At 40.7% G+C, this 23622-nt stretch overlaps 1 protein-coding gene across 1 annotated transcript in view; it reads right to left on the bottom strand.

Moving 5' to 3' along the window:
• The window catches only part of KIAA1549L (KIAA1549 like), a gene marked incomplete at both ends in the record, with an annotated part of 127992 nt that overhangs the window by 55941 nt on the left and 48429 nt on the right, over nucleotides 1-23622 (bottom strand). The window contains 7 exons of the mRNA XM_082057864.1: nucleotides 1141-1200; nucleotides 4182-4344; nucleotides 6704-6837; nucleotides 7568-7787; nucleotides 9316-9428; nucleotides 10812-11426; nucleotides 14250-14597. Coding sequence (XP_081913990.1) covers nucleotides 1141-1200; nucleotides 4182-4344; nucleotides 6704-6837; nucleotides 7568-7787; nucleotides 9316-9428; nucleotides 10812-11426; nucleotides 14250-14597 — 1653 coding nt within the window. The remainder of the gene's footprint in view (nucleotides 1-1140; nucleotides 1201-4181; nucleotides 4345-6703; nucleotides 6838-7567; nucleotides 7788-9315; nucleotides 9429-10811; nucleotides 11427-14249; nucleotides 14598-23622) is intronic.

A 23622-nucleotide genomic window follows, 5' to 3' on the forward strand; every position in this document is an offset into this window, starting at 1 on the left:
TTGAAACAAAACACTACATGTATGAGAGCACTCAAAGCTAATAAACATTTCCTAAATAAAAATTAATGTAAAATTAAAAGACTCTGAATTTACATGAAGTTCAAATAAGTGATATTGCGTGTTAAATTAACTCATACAAATGTATGGGCTTTCAATATTATTTAAAAAAAATCTTTTGGGATCACCATGAGATTTTTGAAAATGGTGTTTCCATTGTAATACCAGTAACACTCCACTATAGAAAGTGCACAAAGGTCAGAAATGGCACATCAGGTTCATGGAGTCCAAAGGGGGAGGAGCTGTACCACTCCCTTCAGAGGATCATAATTTCACATATACTTATTTTTAATCTCAAGATCTCTCTCTCAGGTACCGAATCACATCAGCTTTTGGAAGCAGAATGTAGAATTTAATCTCTTTCATGTCAGGCTCCTTTTCTTTTTTTCTCCTGAGCATTAAACAATTCCAGGTATAGACAAACTGATTAGAAAGGCTTTGGTATCAAGTCACTCAAAGACGTCTGGGGAAAAGTATCTCTTTCTTGTCCAGTTATCACTTCTAAAGTCAAAATGATTGTCAATGAGAATCTGATACCAGTGAAATAACTGGTAAAACAAGTATTTTGAAGCCTAACAGCATTCTCTGCACCTCCTTTTACATCAACAAAAAGTTATGTGCTTAATGCTTCAGGTGAAATATGCAAATATTTCTGGACCCAGCCAGAGTCAGCAAATCAGAACTTCCTTGGTTTAACACATCACCTTTCTTTCTAGATTATGTCTACAAGCCTCTTTTGTTTTCAAATTTAAATCCAAGTCCTAGAAAATTAAAATAATTTTTTTTAAAGTTTGTTTGTGTTTTAAAACTGATAAGATAATGCTACTCTCAGGAGTGCTGTTACTAAAGTGGCATAAATTCTAAGGTTGGTGTTGGACACAGGAGACACCTCTGTTCAAGATGACAAATCACAGCAATGCTCCAAAGTAGCTTTGAATACATTTGCCCAGTTTAACGTAACAGGAAGGTTCACTGGGCAGCCACTATTTTTCTGTAAAATTACTGCACCAATGTGTTTATATAATCATACACTAAAAATTATTATCTGAAGTCCATAGAGAAGAGAAGGAGATTAAAAAGTACCTGTTATCACCCAGTAGTCTCTAGTTGACTCTGAAATATCAAGGTTTGGATACTCCAAAGCTTTAAAATAAAAGTTGAAATTATGTCATAATATTCCAACATCCTAAACTTTATATGTCCCAAAACTATTTGGTTAACCAGACACCGATAAATAAAATTGAACTATGGGTCAGGAGGAAACCTAAGGCATATTTTTCAGGATTACAATTTCTCTTCTGTCTGAAAAAGGACATCAAAAGCGCTGCCATACAAAGTAGAACATATATTTTCTGTCACCAAAATATTGGCTGGTACACTGTCTGGGGCAAAGCCAAGGATTGCCCATTACTGAAAATTATATGCAATGTGCATGTGTCTGTTATATACGTTTCTGCTGCTTTCTCTCTGTGAGTAATCTCCTGGGGAAAACAAGGTGACATTCTATGGTGATGCTGTGATTTAATCCTTACTTAACCTAGACCACCATTTCAACCTAAAATAATATTAAAATAAACCAGGATCAGATTCCACCAATCACAGAGTGCATTCCACATGAATTACAAATGAGATTCACAAAAGTGTGAACACACCTTAGGTGTGGTATTGTCACTCTCTCACTCTGCACCATTTAATTACTACCATTGGCGTTTAGACCCGTGAGAAAGTGACGTTTGCCATTTTGATGCTCTTTGTTAGCTTTTCCGTCTCCAAAGTGCATTAGGCTGTAAAGTTCAATATGCTGCTAATTCATTATACAGCTCAGCATTTCTTCCAATAGATTTATGCAACACGGAAAGCATTAATACTTGGAACTTAATTCAGAAAATATCGGTGTTTTGCATGTTGATACACTGCTATTGAGTTACCTTGATTTATAAACTCCAAAGTGGCTTGGAACAGTAAACATAGTAAAGGATCTGGTTACACACAGTAACTACTTTTGAGGAGGTGTCCTGCGCTGTGCGTTTCCACCACAGACTGCGGAGGCTCTGGAGGAGCCGCCGGAGTCTACTGGGAAATAACATGCTCTGAGAACAGCAGCGATATTTGTTTGATAAACTGAAATGACTGCACTGCCACATGAATGAGCATCAAACACTTCTCAAAGTAAACATTTTCTCAAGACTCTCTACCCGTCTGAAGCCATAAATACGACACGCACATCAAGTTCATGAGCTTGCAGCATACCTGCTGTGTGGGGAATAAAACCAAGAACTCCAGAATGAAATATAAGCTATTAGTAGCTAAAGACTTTATCAGGTCAGTTCATCATGTGCAGGGATCAGCAGACAGCCGCAATACCACACGAGACTCTTACTGTGTGACAAATGCCTTCCACAGCTCCTGTCTACCAAGCACACTCCTGTACTGCCTTTGCGAGAAGCACCATTGTCCTTTTCCCGCACAATAGGCCTATTTGGGAGGCCAAAAGCTCAAGCCAAGTGCAGTCACCATCATTAAAACCAGCTCAGGCTTTGTCTTTGAGCTCCTGGATGCCCCATGAAGATGAGTCCTCCACATGGGGCGCTCTTGTGACAGGCTCACCCCTCAGTCACAGAAAGGAAGGAGCCTGTCTGATGATGAAAGGTCCACATCCTTCTCCAGGTGTCTGTGCACACCATTTGCCAGTGGCCTCCCTCTACATCCCCTGTGGAAAGACCTGATGAAAATGCAGGCCTGCCCTGAGACATCGCTCACCCTGTGATGGAAGGTCTGGTTTAAAAGCACACACCAATGCAGTGCTCATCATCTGGCAGTTTCACTTATTTGTTTCCAAGTATCTGATTCAGACAGGTAATGCCTCAAGAATAGACCCTCTCTCTTTTTCAAGAATTTGCATGATCACCAGAGCTATAATACTTGTGATTCCTGACCCATTTACCCCCCAGACAGCTCATTGTGCAAGTAACTGATGAAGCATAGTACAAGGCAATTGCTCTGCTGCTGGGCTGTTTGCAAATAAGATGGATTGACAAAAAAAGGTAACTTGTGTTTTCCCCAGTGCTTGCTTTCCAGCATCCTGGTTCTGCTTTTTCTTAGAATCAGAAAGTGGACAAGCACATTAATAATTTTGCTTAAAGCTGAAAATCCACTTAGTTCTGTAGTCTGATCACAAAGACATATTTGGCTCCATCCTTAAGTGCCAAATTATTTCAGTTCTTGTGAAATGAAAAATTATTAACTACTCCATCACTGGTTTAGCCTTATGAATGAGCTTGATAGTTACCAGAAGCTTAACCAGAACTGGTGTTTGCGCACAGTATTTCAAATTTAACAAGCATCTCATGAAGATTAACATACAGTGAGATCAGCTGAAACCTGTTCTTCCTTAACCAGAGTCCATCACTACGTATCAATGTACTTACCATGTCCAAATCTCCTCTCACTTTCAGTGAACACTGATCTCCAGTGAAGAGGTAATCCAGCTCCACAGTGAGCTTAATGTCACATACCAAGTTTAACAAGCAGATTAAACAGAAATCCCCATAATAAAAAAAAAAATTACCATGCAGTCAGAGAGCATATATGTCACATAGGCTGCTCAGACACACAACTTTCTCTCGCTCTCTGTACCTCTGACTCCTCAAAACAATTGGAACTCAAGCAAATTATTGACACTAAAGTTCTTAGACCACATTTTAAACTGAGGGCGAAGTTCAGCAAATGCTGAGTCTTTCACTGGAGTAAAGGGCTATGCTGAAGATGAACTTCGTGTGCTGCACTAGGTTTTCCTAAAATGGAGAACTGGGCACGTTCTGTGTTTCGTTTTACATAAAACTACAAATTTACTTTATTTGGAACCTGGCACAGGCCTTTTTTTCATTTATGACAGCATATATGCATTTTTCTCAACTATCTGCCAGTGTGTCTAGCAGCCAAAGCAAACACTGAAACCCAGAAATCCCACCCACCTAATCCCCCCCACTTTAAAAAAGTTCAAAAGTAATCAGCAAACACAGCTACAATCTGTGAGCTTGACAACAAAGCTTATGGCACTTGCAAAACACAAGTCCAGTACTGGTTAATCTTAAGGAGCTGTGTGCTGGGAAGCACGTACTTACATTCTGCAATGGTGAGAGGTGGGTAGGTCAGGTAGAAACCCACCAGCTCAGCTGACAGTTGATTAAGAAGGTTGCTGGAAATAGTGCCATTTAGAGTTGTGCTTTGATTGTTCACTACATAAAACAGAGTGACAGCTTGGGAGACATTGGAGGTGTTCAAAATCTGAAACAAAGGTAAAGAAATAAGTTGTAGCTGTGTTTCAGCTCAGTTTAAAACACAACAACAAAAAAACCAATCAAACTAGAGAAATGTCAGCTCAAGCGATGAATTATATACAGCTCACTCAACATGATTGTGTAAAACTTTACTTGTCTGATACTTTAATTCCTACTTCATCACACAGAGTTACTGGAGGGCAGCAGTAGGCAGAAAAAGTGGACTGCAAATATTTTTCCCTGATTTTACCAGGAAATGTAAGGTGAGGAAGAGGATGCTTATCAACAAAACTGTCCAATGTTTGATGCAGAAGAATTAGGCCTGTATGACTTGCTCTCTTTGTGCCTTCCTAGTGCAGTTTTCTAGATCTACGTCTTTTCCATATGAAATAAAGGGATATCATGTCTCTTCTGTTCCTGGCATCATATGATTACCTGCTGTCATCCCCACTTTAGCTCTTTGACAGTCTCTTTCTGAGCCCAAATCTGATGAATGCATTTAAGGACAAATTCTATTTAGCAAGTACTGGATCAGATCCTTAAACACCAGTTTTCTGCAGGAAGCAGAGAGGCAAAGGTGGGGCAGGAATGGAAAAAATATGTTTTCTCAGAAGTCTCATGCCATAGGACAAGAGGGATTTTTTTGGCAACTGATGCTATAGGTAGAACCAACAGCATTCAGGAATGTTATTTAAATACCCCATTTTTATTATTTGGATCACTAAGTAAAAACATAAAATATGGTATAATGAAAGCATCAGAAGAAGAGTTCAAGGTCAGACCAAAGGTCTGCTTAGCTGACGTCCACTTACAAGCAGCCAAGAGTAGATGGTTGGACAATGAGCACAAGCCAAGAGGAGAGGACTCTCTTCCACAGTGTAAGGTATGGCCTGAGCCATAAATGATATGATGGGGTTTAAAAACATTTGATGACTTTTTGTTCTGTAAGTTTAGCCAATTGCTTTTTTCCAGTTAACTCTGGAAATCCTAGAGATTTTATTACCCACTGTGTGAAAGGATTCTTCTTTTTATTTAAACCTGAGTAGTTCTGTTATGGGAAACTCCAAACAATCACTCCTGGTTCACTACACCACTTGTGGTTGGAGAGCCACGGCAAATTTAATTTCTCCTTGTGTGGAAGTTGTTTCGTGCCTTTTACCCATCTTGCTGTCCTTCCCTCTACTCTTGCAGTGCAGCAACGCCTTCTCTGAATCGGTTCCATCTGCTCCAGAACTTGCCCTCCATTTGTAATTCATCTAAAACTCTCATATTATTTCCTGTTGCACTGATATAGTCCTTTGCATGGTACCAAAATAATTTCAGAAAAAATTATCATGAAGATCACACCCTTGAGCCCCTTCCTTCCCAGTTTATATCTTACCTCCAAGACCTTCATTCCATCACTTCCTAAGTTGGCAATGCCCACAAAAACCACAACTACTACCTTCTTGTAGAGCTCTTTACAAAATTGCCTAGGCGCTTTGTGAGATCTAGCACTTCTGCCTAAGTAAATTAGCCACCATGAAGTTCCCTGCAGCGTCACAGACACAGCTATTGAAAAGCTTAATAACCTGCTGCAGTAGGTCACCTCTTGTCATGCACTTTTCTGCCCCTCCGAGCTCCTCCAGTTTGAGCACAAGCTCACAAGAGGCAATGCCAAAGTAACTAAGCAGAGCCCTGATGACCAATTTTCTCCTTCTGGTAAGCTGCATACAAAATATTCCGAGGAGCACAGGTCCATACATAGAGTTTTATGCTAACTCAAATGCATATCATAATATCACCCTGAGGATAATTTCTTTATTCCTGAAGTATTGCACAGAGCATAAGGGTGTTGGCCCACTATACATATAAAGGTCTGCAAAAATCAGGCCCTTAACAGTGATTTTGGATCTGTATGGAACTGGAAGGTACACACCAAAAAAAAAACCAAACCAAAACAGAAAAACACACACAACACAACATCTATATATTTTAATAGTTCTGATCTTACAAACGGCTATGCATGTCACTGTCTTTATACCTGAATAGCCTCACTGAAAGCAATTCATGTGTCAAAATAACATATTCAGGAAAAATACACATTTTTCAAGAATATTTTATGTAATTTTATTTGAATTACAGTTAAATTACTTAACTTCAAAGAGTAAAATTCAAATTCATTAAAATAACAGTAACGGCCTTCTATAAATCATGTGTTTAAAATTTTTCCTGCAACAAACAAAACACCCTTATTTCAGATGAAAGCATAAACTTAATTCCATAGTGGCTTATCAGAGATATCATGTTGAAATACAAGCGTGCACATAAGAAAGAATAACCCAGAGAGTTTTGCAACAGGCACTGGCAAAGCACCAACATTGTACCTGAACTGTTAAGTTGTTGCTGGTATTTAAGACCTTTCTTTCAGCATCCTGAAACGCTCTCTGTAATCGTTGCTCCATGGTCTGAACAAACTTGCATGACTGTATATTGTCTGTTTGACCCACAAACTGCAGCTCTGGAAAAAGAACAACTTATTTGTATGTGGACAAAATACTCTTGGTCGCATAACTCCTGTAAAGTCTGGCAGCAAAATGACCAATTTGCAAACTAAGCAGGTGAAAATAGTGGCACAGAGGATCAGTTTGTGTCATTTAAGCACCATTCTAAACCAGCCTAAATTAAGATAAAAAATAAATTGCATTATTAGAGCTGATACTCTCCACAAACAAATGGAAATTGTTTCTGCTGTGATACATAAGATCATACGAGCAGTTTACTGGTCAAATACTTACTCAGAGCCAGGCAGTAAGTGAAATCATTCTAAAACACAAGTTATACTCTTAAATCTTGCAGGTCATTGGCTTTTACAAGATATAATCAATCATAATATTGATTCTCATTCTGTTAATGCTATGAAAAAAAGATACTTATTGCAATTACCCAGTTAGTATGTGTCTATAAACACGAAGGACGCATAAGAAATCTTTTTTACAATTGAATATGCTGTTGCACAGCATTCTCTGCCCTTTTGCAGCTTATACTGTTCTGCTGCACTGCAACTGCTCTGCATTGATGCTTGTAATGGTACAGAGAGGTTAAGCAATGACCCTGGGTTAGACTGCTAGGAAATAAGTCATAACCAATGGGTCCAGAAATAAAAAATATAGAGAAAAAAAATATATATACATATATATAAGCAACACACAGGTTACCACACAACCCCGGGTGGGCAGGATCTCGCTCACCTGTTTTCAGCTGGAAGCGGTAGGCGGGAAGGGGCTTCCACGGCAAGGCCAGCGCCGCCACAGACTGGAGATGTGGTACGTGCTGCTTTATGTCTGCTGTGGCGTTGCTAATGCCATACGCAAGAAGCCTTTCAATTACAGCGGCCGGTATAAAAACCAGTCTCCCCCGTGTAACGTAGTAACCAACTGTTACGTTGTGCGATTGCTCCAGGATTTCAACCTAAAACACACAGGGAAACACTTCTTTTTAATTTTGTTGGCAGTTCAACCACTATTTGATGGGACTTCTCACTGTGAATATGGCCCCCTTGCAGGGTTTTCTATCCTGTAATCCCCTATAAACCCTACAGGATCAGTTAGTGTCACATCAGACATGGTATTATAATAGCAGAACAGCTCAGAGCGCTTTAGACCCAGCCCATGCAGCATGTGCTCCAAACTGAAGCAGTGCAGTGTTGCTACCAGAGCTCACATACCTCTAATTTAAGCTGGGACTTAATTCACATATGGATACTGGGACATTTTCCTTATGGATGTAAAAATATAGAGAATACAGAGAACATCCAGCTTCTACTTCATACCTGCAGTTCTCTGACTTTGTGCACGTGTCTGTCATTGCAGGTTTGGAGACAAGTTTTCGAAAGACAAAAGTTTCCAATATTTGATTCTTCAACCTCAACTGTCTCTTCTATACTATTTTTCCCATACTGTCCCAAAAGGTTAAGCTATCGCCAATATCAGTAGCAACGACAAACCACAAAAATGAACACAATGTGAACCAGAATAGCTGTTGAGTTTTACATCAAATTTCTGCATTTTCCAAAATATTTAAGCCCTGAAACAAGCCCTCCACACTAAATTTTACCTGGTTTCCTCCATCAGGAAAAGGCAGCTTCTCTCAGATTTACAAGAAGGTGAGAGAATATGTCTGAGAATTTCCATCGCTGCTCCTGACACTCAGGAATATGCAATTCTCAAACTGACAAACATCATCGGAACTTGCAGCAATAGAGTGTGGGAACAGAAGTCAACCTGATGCCCTCTATTTTGAGCAAAATAACATTTTTCTTTCCTAGTAGCTTGGTGACTATAACTCATAACAGCCTTGGGCTCTGCACAAACCCTTGCCTAAGTGCATAGGAACCTGCATGGCAGATGAGAGTGTCCTAGCAGCCCACCTCAGCCTGCTCTTACACCCAGCAATACAGAGAAGTTCGTGCAATTTAGCTGCAAAGTGACGAACACACCTCCCTCATTTATTTTCAATACAACGTGCTCTCTCCTTGCTCAGGAGTTTCTTCCCTATAGAAATGCACTTGTCAGGTACTGGGTTTTCAAGCCAGGGAGAAAACTGACAGCAGTGACACCCCATTTACCAGCTCTACTCTTGCAATTGATCCAGGCTGAGCTCAGCAGCACTTGGCTGACGGTGAACAGGAGTCAGTCCTGAACTGCAGCGGGATGAGGAAACCGCTGTCAGTAGGCATTTCCCAGAACATACCAAAAAGAAAGATGCATTTCTCCCTTCTGCTTCATCAAATAAAATGGCAAAAGCTTTTGAGTTGTCCTTCTATTTTTAGAGCCTGGAGTGGGTGCCATGTATGCCTGCTTTCCATAGGAAAAGCTCCATACTCACTTCCAAGAGGCCTCCTGCATCCAGAGACAGCACTGGAGCTGCAGCCGGCCGGGATTCTCTTAGTGGGAGAGCTGTTTTGGTGAGATCATGCAGGCAAGCCACGCATGCTTACCTGAGCACTGACATTTTGGTTGAAAGCTTGTCTCAGCACTTGGTTGAGTCCTTTTCTGACACTCTCCTTGAAGGGATTGCTGATTAGCATCCTCCTTGTGTTCAGAAAGAGAACTGTGGAACAACAAAAGCCACATATCAGTTTGAGACATTACCATACTATTACTTGCATTTTTAAGTTGTTTTTTGTTGGTCTGCCTAGATGGAGATCATCAAAGCAATTGGGATTTGCAGCAGCTCCAGTGGCAGCAAGAACTGCAGGGTCTCAGTAGCATCTCCACATTCCCTGTTCATCCCATGGCAATAGCCCATTGCTTCCAGACTGATGGCTAACAAATGCAATCTCTTTAGCAACAACAAGTCTTTGCATGCCGCTTTTTGCGAGGGAAGTTTGATGCCACAGGGTTGCCCACAGACAGACTGGTGCAGCATTCCCAGGGGACTGAGCTGGTGCTGCACAGGCAGGACTATGTAAATGACATGTGCTTCACACCTTCATGGCAAGAATTAAATAAACAAAGAAACGTGTTACTCCACTACTACAATTCTTTTTCATTTAGGAAGTGTCTGTACATTTTCTTTATTATCACTAGGTTTTTCTTTTTCTCTTATTATTTACAGAAACTTTCATAACTGCATTTAAGTACTTTCAATCATATACTGTATACAAGGTACTTCTATCTTCAGAAATAGATGCTGATATTTAGCAGCTACTAAACACACATTAGGTCCAGAAGCTGCTTATTTCATTGTCCCCAGTACTATTCAGGTCTGTACAGTGTCATAAACCCTTTTACAAAGCTATTCTTCTTTGCTGAGATCTCCAAGACACACATCTTCCAGTGCTGCACTGTACTACTGTAAGGAGTCTATGTGAAGCCTGGGCAAGGGAACTCTCTAGGTCCCTTTAGTTTAGAGTTCTTATAGTTAAGGAAAATCTATCTGTAAAAAACAAAACACCTAGAGCCAGAAGTGGCACTGTTCACATAAAAAGCTCAAAATCCTCTCATTTTGAAGCATACAGCTCTAAATACTAAACATCATTTTTCAAATGTGTCTTTAATGATAGAATTAGTAGCTCATATAAAAACAGAAGTAGATACTCATATGCCAAAGACCAAGGCAGGTTACTGCACTGTCTTCTCCAGTGACACACACCCCTTACTGCAAAGCAGAGACCAAACCGTCACATCATATGGAGTTGTCCCTCCACAGACGTGGTTCTGCTGGATCCCTGCAGTGACCTACTGAACATGTGAGCCCCTGATCTCACTGCTTCATTTGACACACTTGTTGTAAAATCCGAACTACAAATAAAGCAAATGCCACCCCTATACTAGCAATCATGCTTTTATCCATCTGGTTTCTCAGTGCAGCAGCCTCATCCTCAGATTAAGCCCCCATGTTCTTTGACACTTGAGTGTATTTCCCCCTCATCACCAGGTGCCCCTCATAGACAAGCCATGTCCTTTCAGCAAATTTAGTGGCTTCACATACCTGTTTTAACCATAAGGTTCCTGGAGAGTCGGCAATCCAAGGGAGGAGCTGCCGTCATGTTAGCGAAAGCGGCTGCTGCTGTGGTTTCGGGAGGAGCAGAGGTGATTTCCACAGGAGTAGGGGGAAGCCTAGTTGTTTTCGCTGATGCTGTAATAGATGTCAAAGCTGCTGTAATTGTCAGTGGATACAGGGTTGACGTTTTGGTGATTTCTGAGCTTGGAAACTTCTGGGTGTCAGCTACTGTTGTTTCTATCTGCCTTGGTACATGTGCTGTGGGTGCAAGCATGGAGGCTGTGCCTGTACTACTTTTAGGGGTTACGAGCATAGCTGACACAACCACGGGTGATGCAGTCGTGTTTCTTGTTGCAGAAGCAAAATCTGTATGTGTTCCTACTGAGCTTAGATCCAATGCCAATTTTGTGGCCGTGTTATTTTCTGTTAGTGTCAGTATTGGTGTGCTTAAAGCCATCACAGATGGCAAAGGTGTGTTCTCAGTGCCCAGAGAAAAGAAGGAAGAAGCTGGCACTGGTGAAGCTGGAGATGATTTTCTTGTTAGTGGTTTTGCTTCTGAAGTTCCTACTGTAGGTATTTCACCAGAAGATACTCCAGTTAACACTGTAATGACAGAATGGGTAAAGTTGGTTGTTGATAAAAAAGGAGAAGTTAGTGGTGTTGGTGATGCATGGACAGAAGTTATGATGACTGACTGCAGAGCACTGGTGGTAGGGGTTTGCAATGGGTTGCCCTGCATAGCTTTATTAGATATATTACTGGGAACTAGACTATGTCCTGTAGCACTTGTGTCCCACTCCTCCACACTAAATGTAGCTGGATTTTTATCAGCCGAAACCAAATAACCAGAGGACTCTAACTGGTCGTCTGCAAATTCTAGCAAGTTTCCAGAGCCAATGTCTTCTTCTGTAATAAAACTATGCAAGAGAGTTGAGCTAAAAGGCCTGGTTATGGGAAAGGTGGGCTCTGTTGGCAGTATACTGGGGATGGCACTATTTTTATAGCTGGCCAAAAAAGTCAAGTTGTCAGTGAGCTGAAAATCCAACATTGGTGTTGTGTCTAAGGTTTTTGTCAATAAAGCAATCTTTCCAGCATCAGCTGTTTGTGATTCTAGAGAGCTAGGGAAAACAGCTGCATCATTAACAGGAGGCACATGTAAATAGAGAGGTGCTCCATGGTGTATACTGATATTAGCATCTCCAACAGTGAAGACATTAGCAACATTTTCAGCTGTGCTTCCATGATTGTTTTGCAGGGGATCAGGCATTGTCAAAGTGGTAGCAAGGGTTGAATACTGAACAGGAGATGTTTTCAGTGCAAATGAATCTACACCAAATTCTGAAAAACTATTACCCGTTGCTGGAACAAAGTTGAAATTTGAAGTGTTTTGACTAGAGTTTGCATATGTATAGTTTGCCGAGGGCATGGAGAAGAGTGACTGCTTATTTGTATTCGTTTTCTTTTGCAGACTTGAAACTACTGAGTATGGTACATGATACCCAGTTTCCAATGGAGAACTAGTTGGAGAAACTTCTCTTATTGCCATTTTGACTGAAGTTTTCACAGAAGGAATACTAATGCCATCTGAAGACAGCCATGCTGTATTGGTCCATGCAGAAGTCAGAGTTGTGATTTCATGAGAGCTGACAGGATCTAAATTGCTTTCAGAGTCCGCACTCAAAATCCTAGAAAAGCTGGAGCCGTGGCTGTCCGTCACTGTTGCCATGGAAACCAGCGATGGCTGCCTTCCCCATGCTAGAGGCATGACAGCAGCAAGATGCTTTCTATCAACTGAACGTGAAGTCTGACCAGAGGTAAAATGATTTAACGCTCTTGGAGGTGAATATTCCACATATGGGGTCACAACATTTCTGTCCTCATTTGCAGTTACGTCTGGACTTTCTGCAGCACCAGGTGGAAGACGTGCAGTCACAAAGATACTAGTAGCAGGTGTATTTCTGATAACAGGTTCACGGTTTGAAAGGCCTGTAGCAGAAGTAATTAACAGTACTGTAGCTAGATCAGGACTAGTCATGCCTGTTTCCAAAACAGTGCCTTGTGTTTTTGATCCTTTGGGGAGTATACTAGTTTGGGTATCTGGAGAAACTTTGGAAAGCTGAGATCCATAAGGCAGAACATTATTAGCATTAAAGTTTGTGGATATCTTTGCTGTCACTCCTCTTGTGAAAGGCTGTTGACTTGTTCTTGCCACAGAAAAGCCATCAGAAGTTGAGAGGGTACGTGCAGAAGCAGTCAGCAATCGCATGTCATTCACCTGAGAAGCACCATCAGTCAGGTCTCCTGCAAAGGTCTGATTCTGAGCCACCACCGAGTGCCGCGAGGAAACAGTCGAAGGCATTTGCAAAGTATCCTCATTAGCTGCCGCTGCACGGGGACTGTTTTTGCGTGCCATCCCAGCAAAGGTGTCATTTGTCTCAGTTAGCAAGAGAGACCTTGGGCTCATTGAAGAGGAGTGTGTTGCATTTCTAAAGGGAAAATCTGTTTCACTTCTAAACGCTCGTGCTGGCAGCACCGCGCTGCGAGCGTGCTTTGCATCTGGAATTAGTGATTTTGGCAATGAAAGGGAAGATGTGCTCTCTGTTGAGCTGAAGACCTCAGCGAGGCTCTTGGAAGCCGATGACATGAAAGGTGCACTGAGAGGACCTGTGGTGCAATTAGTCTGTGCTGTGGAAGACTGAGGATGACTCATTCGGGGTATTAGATGTGGAGTACCCAAAGGACGGGAGACTGATGTAGGAACCTCTGCTTTACCCTGAAAAACTGGCAATGACAGAGGAGCGATATCACTGCTTCTGTCAGTCAACACTGACTTAAATGGCTGACTGTTTGGTTTTATGCCAGCAGAAGACACGTTATACGGACTCTCATTAGGAAACTTTGACAGGCTTCTGGAAGTTGCTGGCAGGGAAGACTGATATGTTTTCGACACAGGACTATTAGAGTATACTGACAAAAAAGAGGTCCTTTCTGAAGGAGACCCTTTTCCCACTGTTTCTGTGAAATGCACTCTTGTTGATCCAAAGAGATGGAAAGGTGGGGTACCCGTAAACAGCTCGGGACCCTTTCTGTGATTCACCATACTGGAACGTACTACAGTGACCATGCTTACAGGACTATTTCTGCTTTCACTAACCTGCAAGCTGGCTGAATCTGTGTTGAAGAAACCTTCAGGATCTGCAGACAAAGGCACTTTGATGGGCAGTACAGCTGGTTTAGAAAAGTTAATGGTATGAGGTGATTGAATTACCAATGAGGAGAATGATGGTGATGGAACAACAGCAAGCATGTCTGGTCCTGAAGTGCTTTCTTTTGAAATGGAGGGTGTTTCTAATGGCATCAGCTGAAATGGCACAGCTGTACTCAAATGTGTCACTGATGGTGTAGTGGACAATGTGGCAAACATACCAAGTTGAGGCAAACCTGATACAGCAGCTGTTTCATCTGCATCTTGAGATGATGACCTCAGAGGTGACTCAGCTGAAACTTCAGCGGGTTCCTGGGATGCGCTGTTTCCACTGCCTTGATAAAGGGTGGGCAACAGGTGAGTTTGATCTGAAGTCCTGGTACGTGTGCCACTCAGTGTTGTTTTTATCATCTGAAGCAAGTTTGCATTCTCCAAAGTCTGTCCCATAGAAATTTCAGCTACTGAGGAAGTCTTAGTTTCTGTGGAAGGCCGTGTTGGTGATAGTATAGATCTCCAATTAGGAAAAGATCCTGTAGAAGGAGCAACGTTGATATGCTGTTGCCTAATGCCTGTAAAATAATAAGTAAAATGAGTACGTTCTTTCCCAAAAGGAAGAGGAGATGTTGTCTTGCTGCAACAAATCACAAAACAAAATGCTTTATGTTTAGTAAAATTAGTGAGCTTATTTTTGTATTTTAAGGGCCTAAAAATTCAGAGAAAGTTTTTTGAAAAAATGAAAACATACAAATCAACCAAACAAAAAAGGAACAAAAAAACCCAAACAAATAATCCACATCCCCCCCACCAAAAACAAAATAAAAAACAACAACAGTGAAAGGTACAATGTGGCAGATATTATAAACCACTCAAGACACCTGACAGAAAAATAAGGAAAGCTTCCTCGACCATATTGTTTCAAAACACTACTTTTAACTACCACGGTTCAACACACTAAAAGACACATTTTTAAGCTGGGGACAATTCTTGAGGTTATCAGCCACCCTGTGTCAAAATATTATGTGAGAAGATGGGTTTAGAAGCAATGTAGAGAGGGAATAGATTTTGACAACCAAGCTTCACTGACTCGTCATGCACTCTGACATGGGAACAGAGTCAGCATTGGCTGTGTTCCTGCAGGATGCATCTGGAGGTGCTCATCTTGCCAGTTCTAATAATGCATGCAATAATAGACACAAAAGGAAGAAAATAAAAAGGGAATGAACATGAGGAAAGGGGGGTAAGATCCAAAACAATTAGGAAATTAAAATCCTTTTTTGATGTGTGCAGATGTACAACGCATCATTTCAAATACCAGTTTGCTCTACATTCAACACCATAATGTTCCTAGGCTTTGTTTTCTTAAAATGATTACAGTTATTCTAAAATCATAGCATGGGAAATCTCACATTCTTACTAATTTAAAAATTAAGATTCACTCAAGAGTAAAATTTAAGGTGTTTTTTTTTCCCCTACCCCTCTGCCAAGACAATAGATCAAAACCGAGTACTGGCACTTGCTACCATGTCAAGCTGTGCCCCTTGCACAGCTGAACAGAGAAACAATGCAGAGCCAGTCCCTGCCTTCCAGCTCCAGCACATCTGGCTCAGACAACGGGGACGCCAACCTCCTCCATACCCATAATTGCATGGAGGAGTAAGCAAGGGCAGACCTCGAGATACACGGTTCAAGGGTCAACAGAGCCAATGGCACCAAAGGGGATCAGCTGGCAAGGACAGGAGCCAGCAACAGAACACCATACAGCAGAAGAGAGGAAACTGGGTCACACAGCACCTATTTAAAGCTAAGTTTCTTTGTTGTGATGCCCTTGTACTACACTGCCCATCATCCATATGTGCAGGTCAAGGTAGATGATCAGACTAGCTCCTTCAGGCTCCTGTGTGCATTCAACAGGAACGTGTTGGAATTATGTTCAATGTAGCATTTTCACTCCATAAACAAAAAACAACCCACAAAAAACCCGAAACAACAGACCTTCCATTTTATCCCTGTATCTAAGAGTTTTATAAAGCCATGGTGAAGAAGGACCATTATTATCTTTCCTCCATTGAAACACAAGAATGAATACAGAACCTAGAAACAGGTTGTTTCAGAGGAGCAGCTCTAGAATGGGTGGCAGAACAGAGCTCTGCCCTTTTAGCAACTAAAAAAGTCCCCAGACCTCTTGTTTAACATGGGCTAACTTGTACACTAGCATTTTGGAGGAAAGCAAAGGTAGGCAGACACAGGGCTACCTAGAGCAACGAGAGAGAAGCAGGCTAAGGGGAAACCCAATTAGCCTTTATGAAACTGCATCAGAAGATCATCAGACTGGACAGAAATGAGTCTACGAGAGAACCTGACCCACCAGGAGAGTTTTGCAGCACAAAAGTAATACTTCTGTGTTTGGACTGTGGCTACCAATGTGTCATTAGGGGACCTGAGAACTAAAAGACTGGTATGGCCTAATTCCTGATATTCTACATATTTCACCATATGTTGAGAGGCACACTATGATTTAGGCTGTGTTTTAGACTGTGAAACAGGTGGTTTTTCCTTCCCTGTTACAGTCAGACAGCTTTTTAACAGAAGGTAGGAAAAAGCCAACGTATTTTGCTCAGCTAGAATGGACTCAAACATATGCTTGAAATTAAGAACTAGATTATGAGCTTTGCAAAATCAGGCATTAGGCAACCTGCACCTTAAATTTCTGTGAGGTCATCTCAGCTGATGAAGTCATCATTACCCAAGCTGTTAGACATCAAACTGTCTTGTTTCACCTCTGAACTGAAAGGCCATACTGAACAGTGAGTGTAAAACCTTCATGTGGGATTTCATCTAGCACTTAGCAAACATGAATCCTAAAGGGGAAGGAAACAAGTCAATGTGTTCTTGCTTTCTAAAACTGCAAAATCCATCAACATCAATCTGCACAGTCTGCACCATACATTTGTTCACACTTTGGTTTAATGAGAATGATTATGAGCAAAGAGACAATATAAACCTGGAAAAAAAAAAAAAAGTGTTGAATTGATGTTACCACATTTTGACAAGAAATAAAGGAAAGCTCAAACAGTAAAAGATAAAACACTGAACAAAAATGTCCTCTAACCACTGCTTAATTATAGTCCTTCAGTTCTTGCTTCTTCCATTCCATATCAACTGGCAACTTTTCTGTTTACTTCCATTAATGCAGTAAAGCTTTTGAGTAACTGAAGGTTAAAAAACATTATTTAATATTCTGCAGCCAAAATACAATGCTGGTATTCTACTGCCAGAATTTTTGTTTTATTCTACCTTTACAGAAAGACACTGACCATCAGTACCCATTTCAAACTTCTGCCATTAATTCAACAACCTGGTGGTGACTGGATGCAGCATGCAAAAGGTGAAATTATCTTCTCAATACCTGGAGTTTAAACTGAAGTATATACTCTTTACTTGACCCTTTTACTTGGTAGGATGATATTAACAACTACAGATCCTCATCAAATACTGCCCAAAGACTTTATAATGGAAAAAGGGAGGATAGGGATGGATATTTCACTTTTATCCCTACCAAGAACTGAAAGCACTTGATGAAAGAAGACAATCAATTCAAACCAACAGGAAAGTTGCAATAAGAACTTCAACCTGCATACATTGTGCGCCGAGCCATTGCTTGTACATAGCAGCAGCTGTTTCTCATGTCTCAAGATCTCCTGTTATTCTTTCATACTTTGGGCTATGGACTAACCACCACCTCCAACAATCCATTTAGCAGTAACCTCATTACAACAACCGTCACTGATTAGGGATCTTTTAGTTTACAATAATGAGAAATGCCTCCAATATGCCATGGCAGGAAGTTAAAAATTGATCCAGTTTAGAGAAAATAATGGCTTTATAATTTCTGAACCCTTTTGCGCACACCTAAAGGAGTAACAGGGACCAAAGAAGAACATACAGGCAATCAAGAGGAAGACCAACATCCTCTCCTATCTCCCCTCTAATAAAGTAAAAAGGATAGCAAAGGGAAGCCCATTAGCATGGGCACTCAGTGCCTATCCAAAGGTTGAAGATTATGCATACATCTAATTAATGTGCAACAGTAAAATAGGATAATGAAGTTACACACCTCCGAGACACCACAGTCATTTGTTATTCTTCACACAGGTTTGGTTATTTCTAGTGAGACCACTATTATAGTTGCTAAGCAAACCTCCCCTAGAAAAAGTAGTGGCTAATGAAGATGCCTGTCTATTTGCCATGCCCAGAGGATCTATGTTTCACAGAATAATAGAATCACAGATTATTTTTGTTGCCTTGACTTACATTTCATTAATCACAGATCATCTGGATTAGCAACATTTAAGAGTGAAGCTGATGAAGAGGACATTTTGAAATTTTATTGTATGACTGGCCAAGACATCTTCCCGTTATATGTCAGGTATATATCTTTTTGTAACCTTCAGCATATTGAAAGACAGGATTTCAATTTTCAGATGAATTTGCTTGAGTTACTAATTTGAGACCAAAAAAAACCAAAACAAACAACTAAAAGTCATTCCCAACTAGTATTAACTATTGTAAAGGCTAAACATTAATAATACCATATAAAGCACAGCGGAAACCCAAACATTAAATTATAAAAGCAATCTAGACTTTATACAGGTCTAAATCAACCAGCCTTAAGGCAAAAGCAATTCTAAAGATAATCTAAAAAAAAAAAAATCTTGCAAGAAACACAATTACTTACAAACATACATAAAAATGACAATTTACTTACAAGATAAGTACTGCTGAAAGAGAGCATTTATCACTTTACCCCAGTCTACCCAGTAACAGATTGCACTATCCTAGGGCTGCATCACCTCTTAAAAACAAGGCCACTATTATCAAAAAAATGTTGTGTTTTGTTGAGGGTCTGTTTGCTTGTTTTTTCCTTCTCACAAGTAGGAAGTTTCCTACTTATTATTGTTTTTTCATGAGGGACTGAGTGGCCCAAGGTCTGATGTGACCAATATGGGATACAATAGGGAAAGAAGCAGAAGCAGAACTGTTACACCAGTGGAAAAAAGGCACCACCCTACCCAAAGGATAATAAGATTTACTTCTGCTGTTGAAGGATAATAAGTCTACATAGTACGATGTACATGTTATCTGAGCCACCTCAGAGTTTCCCAAAATGTTTTTTTTTGTTGTTTTGGTTTTGTTTTTTTACTCCTGAAGAGTTTACAATAGAAAAAAATGGCACAAGGAACACAGATTTCACAGGTCAAAGGATATGAAATATACTACCAACAAAGGACAAAAATGCTCAGCATTTATAAAAATAGCTATGTAACATACCAAAATTTTACTGTTACTCACTGTGCAGAATAACAAAATTTCATTATGCCTTCATAATATCTGTTTTTCCAGGCTTACATTGATGAAATTACTACATCACAACATATGCATCCCATACCTCTCACTTTTGGCACCATCCCACAAAGACATTTGCAGCTTAATTTCACACCTTTTGCATAATGTTTAACCTCTAAGCGATTTGTACCCATGTCCAAAAGCTTACCTACAAATACACGTACTGAGCCCTGGTTCTGCAGTCGGTGCGGTTTGGGTCAGACCCCAGAAGAACCAGCCCAGAGGGATCGCCGGGCTCAGGCAGGTCCCTGGCAGGGGCAGCACACACACACACACACGTTTTTGGTGGCTGCAAACCCACAGCTATTATGGCAGGAATGGATGGTGGAAAGGTGGAGAAAACTGCTTCCTTGGGATTGCACAAACTTACGCAAAAGCAGGCAAATAAACTAGCCAAATAAATCCTGGTCTTTGATCTCCTCAATATCATTTTTTAATGCAGATTGTGAGAAAATTTTACAGACTGATTATCAACATTTGTTTCAGTTGTAACTTTTCCCAACTTAGATACTGACCTTCCAGACTCAAAATTCTGATCTGGAGCATTAAAACACAGAATTTCTTAACAGCCCATGCGAGCTTGTTCACATCCTATTTATCTGAAATAGTCAACAGCTACAAGAGGCAGTCATTAAAAACTAACATCGTCTGCCCTCCAAAAAGCTCTTTTCCCAGTGATCTTAGAAAATGACACCAAAATACTGTTATTAATTTATTTTTATAACCAGAAAAAAATATTTTGTCCCTAAGCTACCAGAATTTGTTTAAACTAAAGAGCTTCAGAGAGAAAAACTGTATGAGGAAATATCATTCTACACAAAGTCTTCTCAACCAAAACCAGTTCGAACTTCATAATAAATCACAGAAAAATGTTGGGACACAGTATTATGTCATCTCAATTGCATGGTCATATTTTTGTTCACGTCAAAATCAAAGCAGCAGTCTCTTCTGTTGGGAAGGTTTGTGCATCTGCCCCTCTCTCACAGACAGATTTCCCTTTGGGTAGTGAGGGAAACGCACGAGACAAAAAGCTTTGCATCAAAGGCAAACTTTTAGCTATGAAATTAAATATATAGAGCTGCAATGAAGTCGTATTTCTCTCCCACTTCCAATACACCCTGCCTCCTTCGCTAACCCAGACCAAGTGTAAGCTGGCTGGGATTTGGGAGAGCAGAGCCTGCAAATGCTTCACGGCTGTCACCAACATTGCTGCAGGAACTGACAGGCTGGTGTGACTTGTACCCAGCGCCAGCCTTGCCCGGGGGTGACATGTGTCTCCTTGGCCACACAGGCAGCTCTGCCGGGATGCTTTAATCCTGTCCAGCAAACAGGGATGGAGACGAAGAGCAGTATAAGAGACAATAGATTATCGGGGATAAAATAACATGTTCCTGTCATTGAGGAAACAGCTTGGCCCCCAGCAATTCCAGCTGCATCGCCTGTGTGTTCTATTCATGGAGCAGATGCTCAGCTGGATGATCAAGAAATGCAGGAAAGAGGAGCGTGGCACAGGAGGAGCTCATCAGCACATAGTGCTGCAGGATGACTGCTCATAATCATATAGAAACCAGAATGTGCTATAGGTGCTACTGTCCTTGCACCTGCTGAATGTGCCTGTTGCCATTTCTGCTCGAGCTTATCAGATTATTCACAGAATGACACAAATGAATGAATGACATTTAAATGAATGAATGACATTTATTTTCACGTTAATTTTTATTGCTTATTGATCAATGCTTTTGTGAGTCTGACAGCCTGCTTTAGCACACTGCTTATCTATTTATTTGTAAACACACACTTATGCAAACTTTTGTAAAGAAACTGTGTTTATTCAGGGAAGGTTATGTAGACACCACTAGCATCAGCATAATAAGTGAGTTAACGAACGACGTAGCAAAAGAAATTCAAGGTCATTTGGGAACATGCAATACCAAAGCTGTCAGTCTGCATGATTTTACCTTGCATCTTAGAATATTTGAGACTCTTACTGTTTCAACTTTCATTCTTTACATGAAAATTCTGAATTCTCATGATTGTAGGATAAAAGAAAATTAAAATGTTTTAAAGTCTCATGATTTTTATGCAAATGACATGGTTTGTTTTTTAAATTTCTGGAGCTGGGACAGACTGTAAGGATGATACCAAGTTCTGAATGAGCACAAGAAGAGTTTAGGTCCAAACTCCAGACCGGTTAGTTTTTTCTACTAGTAGTTACAAGTCAGGGATAGTGCAGCTTTCTCATATGCAATGAAAGTGCATTTTCTTAACTACGAGCTATTCCTTTAATAAAGATTTCAGAGTTTAAAGTCTCCCTGCAAAATCAAAGCAAGAGGAGACTGAAGAGAATCCCTGCTAAAAGCCACATAGATAATTCTACAAAGAAAAAAAATTGTCTCCGGAACTTTTTAAAAGAAATTATAGTGCTTCCTAAAGGTTAAACTGTGCACCAAATTACATAATACGATATATTTTGACATGCTGGGTGGGTAATTGTGAATGTTCCTTTGAGCCAAAAAGCTTTCTGCTCACCAAACCAAGCATGTCTTTCAAGGGAATTTTTTTTTTGCACATAATATTTGAGGCTGTAACCCATGAGCAGAGAAGACCCTCTGGACTATGTTCTACCAGTGCTAGGACAGCAACTCAATCTCCTCCAACAGCTTCTGCCACCCTGCCAGAACCTCAGCCCCTCCAACAGAGGAAAGACACCCACGTTGTGCTTCAAGCCAAAATGTGAGGTGCCAAAACACCAGCATGCAGATGCATATTCCTCATGTGTGAGAGCCTCCAGCAGAGAGACGGTACCAAACAGGTTGGTGGCACCAGCATCTTTGGCCATGGCTGCTGTTAACTTAGCACAGGAGTGTTAATCCTTTGAGTGCTGCTTGTTCTACAGATGAGCAAAGCCAGGAACAGAGAGCACACCCAGGAACAGAGAGCACATGGATTGCTCCACGTTATAGACCAAAACAGTTCCAGAGGAGAAAATTAAATCCGAGAATTGCTGATTATCACAACATTGGCTCTACCCAATACACGGATGTGCTAGAAGCATAAGCTGTGAAAGGTACATTATGTGGCTGCAGCTAAGCAGTGTGCCACCCAAATGCCAGACACGCTGCCCAGACACCCCTAAAACTGCTCAATTTCAACTTATTTCATCCATTTTAGAGCTTTGAAGTTACAGTTACTAGATGCAACACACATGCAAATGCCAAGGCTGAGAAGGGTGAGCTCTCTGTGTTTTCCAGTGATTATTTCAGGCCAAGACATGAAGGGCAGACAGGGAGGCCGCACCACAGGTACCCCCACGCTTGCCCCAGACGACATGGAGCCAGACCCTCTTTGGGATCCCAGCAAGATAATCAGGGGTTAATCCTCTCCAAGGAGAGATACAGTCTCAGAGGTGCTACGTATACAGAATCAATACAAGGGCACAGGTTTCCACAGTGACTTCTGCTGCTCTCAAGCTCTTTCTACTGCTTGTGGCCTCTGACTAATGAAGGACAAAGATGCAAAGACCAGGAAAGAAATGTAGATCATGCAAAGAAGCATCTTGCCTTCTCCGTCTGCACAGCATTCAAATATTGCTCCACTGATAATGCCTCAAAGTATGGAAGTCACTGCTAAAAAGAGTAAAATAAAATACTTTTTTAAAGTCAATATCTTATTGATTTTTAGATGGGAAGAAAGTGTCCAAAAAGATCATTTGACATTTGGAGTAAATCACATAGTTTAAAAAAAAAAAAAAAAGTAACAAAAAAATAATCAAGTCCAAATTCTATTCTCTCCAAGATTTGCACCAAATAACCGGTATTTATCCATCCTGGTATACAATGCATTTTCTGAATCCAAAAAAGCAAAGTCTATTACTTAGTCCCAGTGCACACCAGGGGTAAATCGGTGAATGTATAATAACCACTACCATGAATGAGCCAAGAGATAAATACTGAGTTGAAATGTAGCACACCTTTCTTTGGAGAGGACTCCTTTATGTCAGTGAATGAGACTAAAACAAAAGCTATCGCTGAGAAAGCTTTCAAATAAAATGGATAGGTTTTTTTCTTATATTAGAAAAAAAATTTTCCTGAGCAGGCTTGACAGCACTCAAGATAAGGGACAGCACAGAGAGCTGCTTTTTAAGGCTGGGGTATTTTCTTCTCTCTCCACTTCAAGGACAGAAACGAGGAA

Source organism: Streptopelia decaocto (assembly GCF_964273445.1).
Source record: "Streptopelia decaocto genome assembly, chromosome: 7".
In the NCBI taxonomy this organism is placed as follows: domain Eukaryota; kingdom Metazoa; phylum Chordata; class Aves; order Columbiformes; family Columbidae; genus Streptopelia; species Streptopelia decaocto.